The sequence below is a fragment of the Octodon degus genome, unplaced genomic scaffold, assembly GCF_000260255.1.
Source record: "Octodon degus isolate 3935 unplaced genomic scaffold, OctDeg1.0 scaffold00077, whole genome shotgun sequence".
In the NCBI taxonomy this organism is placed as follows: domain Eukaryota; kingdom Metazoa; phylum Chordata; class Mammalia; order Rodentia; family Octodontidae; genus Octodon; species Octodon degus.
Window position 1 is genome coordinate 11323749 of NW_004524653.1, and position 4606 is coordinate 11328354.

Genomic DNA, 4606 nt, shown 5'->3' on the forward strand with positions numbered 1-4606 from the left:
GGGTTTCTCTGTCCAGGAAGGAGGTTATGACTATTTCCACCTTGGGGAGGAAGCAAGCAGGCTCAGAGCAGCATCGCTACCTGCCTAAAATTACACACACCCTGCCCAGGCAGGGATGCTTCTTGAATTTTGGATTTCAAGTCTGTGCTCTTCCTTTTCTGTTCTGCTGCCATGCTTGTCACTGTCCTAACTATCCTCACCCATCTTGGAGCAAGTGTTCTTCCTGGCAGGGCTAGGGGTGGGGGTGTGCTCTCCTAGGCAGTGGTGCAGGATGGGCCCTCCTGAGAAGAATCTAGGATGTCAAGGCCTGCCACCTGCTCAGAGGCTTAAATTTCTCTGCAAGGGCCCTTGGCTAAATTAGGTAATGGGCCAGGACTCTGGGTGGGGTGGGGCTTGCTGACCCCAAGATCTGATTGGGCAGGGTATCCAGTCCTGGGGAGCAGGGAGGTGGGTGGAGAGGGTGCCCATACAAATCTTGGGGGCTGGGGTTGGCCAGGGCATCTTTGGGTGGTGGAGTGCAGAGGAGGGAATCCACAGGAGAGGAGTCCGAGTGACCAGCAACCATGGTAAGGGCAAGAAGGGTCTTCACTCCTTTGCTTACTGAAGTACTTCTAGGCCTCTTTCAAGTGATCTGCTCTGTGGGAGGAAACTTGGGCCTTTGAAGGTGGAACATGAAGGTTCTGGGGCCCAGGAGTCGTGGAGAAACCCCAGGTGCAAAGACATTTGACTTCTCCTGGATGTGGGGACCTGGGATGTACCAGGGATTGATCTTCAAGGGTTGAGGTCCTCAGTCAGCCTTCTGAGACCTCCAGCAATTTCATACATAGGGGCTCTTAGCTGGTCTTCTTTGTAGTAGAGACAGGGACCCTGAGGACCAGGGTCACCCAGCGAGTTAGTGGCAAGGGTGGACTGACTTTCTGAGCCCTGCCAAACCCTCCTATGTCAGCAAGGGAAGAAGGGCTTCTCTGGAAGATGGCATACCTGCAGAGCTTGCAGCAAGCTCCGGTGTAGAGCGCCAAAAGTCCTGAGGCTGATGGGAATGGGATGAAGGTGACAGAGTTAGGGAGACCCCAGCCTCCCACAGCAAAGCCCTGACTGGGGGTTGTCATTTTCCTCTGAGATTCCCCTCCCCACTTCAAGGAGTAACTAGACCCCAGAGGCCAGCTGCTGTTCCCCATGCCTGACTAAAAATAGTCTGCCCTCCTGGCAACAGGGTGGGACTAGGGCTGGAGCCAGCTGGCTGAGGAACTCCTGGGACACCTCACGGTGTCCTCACCACTAGCCCCAGTCGAGAGCCCCCAACCCAGACAGCCTGGCTTGGATGTGACCTGGAACCCCTGAAGAAACCTTATTTCATGCCAAGTTCCTCTCACCCTCTGCCTACTCTGGCAGCACTTACTCCAAGGGTTGAACTGTCAGAAGGAAGCTTAACATCTCCATCTTTGCACATTCTGTTGGAAGGAATGATGCGTCCATCTCTTCTCAGTGATCTGACACTAAGAAGGTCCTCAATAATTGTGTTGAACTATTACTTTGTTGAGGATGTTTACTTTTTAAAATTTTTTATTTTTTTGGTGGAACTGGGGATTGAACTCAGGCCCTTGCGCTTGCCAGGGAAGCGCTTATTCTACTGAGCCGTCTCCCTGGCTACTTGAGGACGTTTATTGAGCAACTATGAAAATACCAGAAAAGATTAAGAGAGAAAACTGTAAAATCATGCTGGAATGGTGTGGACAGGTTACAGAGCCCTCCCCCATCCTTGATTTCATTTTATCCCTGAAAAATGCTGAGAGGCAGAGACTTATCCAAGGTCACCGGAGAGGGGTGGGCTGGGTAGTTCCGCACCTGATTTTTGGTGGACAAGCATGATCTGCCTCCTTTTGTTCTCAGTACTGGGTGTGCGTGCTGATGGGGCATTAGAAAATGTGTCAAGGGCTGGGGAGATGGCTCAGTGGAATAAGCACTTCCCCGCCGAGCACAAGGGCCTGAGTTCAATCCTCGGTTCCAAAAAAAAACAAAAAAACACACTTCCCTGGCAAGCGCAAGGGCCTGAGCTCATTCCCCGATTCCACCAAAAACAAACAGAAAAAGTGTGTCAAGTTTAGAATGGTTCTTGGGGGGCACCCAGGGACACTTCCTCACAGAAGTCAGGGGGCAAAGAGAACAGAGCTGCCCTTTCTGCTCTCTGACTCTGTGTCTTTTGCAGACGGACCAGCAGGCTGAGGCCCGGTCCTACCTCAGCGAGGAGATGATCGCTGGTGAGCAAGGGCTGGCGCTGGGGAATTTTGCAGAGTCTGGCAGGGTTGGGAGTGCGGGTCCAGCCCACCTCTCCCCAGCGTGCTGCACTTTCTCCCCGCAGAGTTCAAGGCCGCTTTTGACATGTTTGATGCTGATGGTGGTGGGGACATCAGCGTCAAAGAGCTGGGTACCGTGATGAGGATGCTGGGCCAGACCCCCACGAAAGAGGAGCTGGACGCCATCATCGAGGAGGTGGACGAGGATGGTGAGCGGGTGGCACTGCGAGGCGGGTGGCGGGCGGCGGGCAGGAGGGCAGGAGGCAGGGCTCGGGCTCAGGAGCCTGTACTCCTCAGGCAGCGGAACCATCGACTTCGAGGAGTTCTTGGTCATGATGGTGCGCCAGATGAAAGAGGACGCGAAGGGGAAGAGCGAGGAGGAGCTGGCTGAGTGTTTCCGCGTTTTCGACAGGTGCCCTGGGGGAGTGGGGTGTTCAGGCTGGGGGTGTGAGAGGGGCGTCCGGCCGGGAGCGTGGCCCAGCGGCGACTCACCTTTCCCACGGCTCCTCCCGCAGGAACGCAGACGGCTACATTGATGCTGAGGAGCTGGCTGAGATTTTCAGGGCTTCTGGGGAGCACGTGACAGACGAGGAGATCGAATCCCTGATGAAAGATGGGGACAAGAACAACGACGGCCGCATCGACTTCGACGGTGAGGGCTGCGGAGCTTGGGGTTCCGGCGGGCGGGGCTGGCATAGTCTGATCGAGGGTGGGGGCACCAGGCGGTTAGGGACGGGGCACCCCCCGTGCGCCGGGACCCCGCAGGCCGCTGCGTCCTGTCCCGAGAGGAACCCCTGACCTCCGCTCTTCTCCTCCTTGCAGAGTTCCTGAAGATGATGGAGGGCGTGCAGTAAGGAGCCAGCCGCAGGCTCCTCCGAGACCGCACTTCCCTGGGGCGTGGGCAGCTCCACCCCCGCCCATCGGTCCCAGCCCCACCCGGGAGGCGCTGCCCCTTCAGGCTCTGTGTCCAGAAGGAATAAAAGCAAACATTGCAAAGCTGGTGGCTGAATGAGGGGAGAACTGGCTGCGGGAAGCGGGTCTCAGCACCCCCTAGGCTGGGTTGCCGTCCTAGGCGCCCCGAACACCCCTCGGGGCCGGGTCCACGCGGCCCAGCGGCGGGATGCAGAGACAACCTGGGCCGCGTGAGCCGGAGGACGCGGCGACCGCCGAAAGCCGGGCGGCGCTCGACGCGCTCTGCAGGTTCGCGGCCGGCTACAGGCACCTGGCGATGGGAGTGGGCAGCTCAGCTGACGGGCCGAGGCTGCGCCTGGCGCTGGAGGAGGGAGGCCGCAGGGGCTTGGAGCTGAGTCAGGGTGAGCCGGCAGCCCCAGGAGGGTGTCCCGGACGCGGGTGGGGCGGGGTGCCCTGGAGGCTTGAAGCCAGGGGAAGCCAGGCAAGGTCCCCTCACTTGCCTACCGTCCTTCTCTTTTAGACCTTTGGGTCTTGAGTTTGTACCCATCTTCGTCTGAGGGCACCGGGAGTCATTTCTGCTTGGACAGCTTTTTCCCAAACGCTTTTTGAAGCTGTGCTCTGGCCACGCTAGGGTAACGTGGAGACCCACCCTCCATGGAAGATTTCTGAGCTCATCCCTGGCTCCCCACCTCGCCTGGTTTGTGGGCCTTCAATCCTTTCTGCTGTTTCATGGAGGACCTGTGATCCAGCGCAAATGAAAGCTGATCTGATCTGGCCACTCCCCTGTAGAAAGTTCATCAACGCTCTAGAATCAGCTCCAATGATTCCTCCCACGCTTCTTCCCCACGCCCTTCCCCCAACCCATTTCTAATAGGGATGTAGGGTGCATGTTCAGTCTCGGGTCCTTTACAAACATGTTGTTCTCTTACTTGCTGTAATGCCTTTCTCCTTATAGGCCTTGCAAGTTCCTCCACAGGGACTTGCTCAGATATCATCTCCCTTGACCCCCACCCTGGCTGGCTGCAAATGTGGCTCCCATGGATCTTTGTGTGAAACTCCATTGTAGCACCTGCCAAGCTGTAGATAATTAAGTATAGTGACATCAGCTTTTAGAGTCAGGCTATTGGATTTTTTTATACAGGGTCTCACTGTGTAGCCCAGCCTGGCCTTGAATTTGTGGTGCTTTTTCTGCCTCGGCCTCCCAAGCACTGGAATTATAGATATGCACCACTATATCTGGCTTAGGCGATTTCATTCTGAATCCTCACCACTGTAACAAGTTAGACCTACTGTCTGCCTGTTACCTCATCTGTAAAATGAAGCTAATACAATTGGGTTCTCCTAGGGTTAACTTATGCCATAGGTTTTCAAGAACAAGTTTATGTGTACTTTTTTTTTTT

General features: G+C 55.9%; 2 protein-coding genes across 2 annotated transcripts in view; both read left to right on the plus strand.

Annotated features, from left to right (window-relative positions):
* Positions 1-456: 456 nt before the first annotated feature.
* On the plus strand, positions 457-3281 carry Tnnc2 (troponin C2, fast skeletal type). The gene is made up of 6 exons (XM_004636093.2): positions 457-566; positions 2207-2258; positions 2360-2503; positions 2592-2706; positions 2810-2946; positions 3117-3281. Exons 1-6 carry the CDS (start codon positions 564-566, stop codon positions 3146-3148), a joined length of 483 nt encoding a protein of 160 aa, XP_004636150.1. The 5' UTR covers positions 457-563; the 3' UTR covers positions 3149-3281.
* Positions 3280-4606, plus strand: part of LOC101586006 (regulator of G-protein signaling 9-binding protein-like) — a 9157-nt gene continuing 7830 nt past the window's right edge. Inside the window, exon 1 of the mRNA XM_004636124.3 lies at positions 3280-3607. Coding sequence (XP_004636181.2) covers positions 3415-3607 — 193 coding nt within the window. The 5' untranslated portion in view covers positions 3280-3414. The remainder of the gene's footprint in view (positions 3608-4606) is intronic.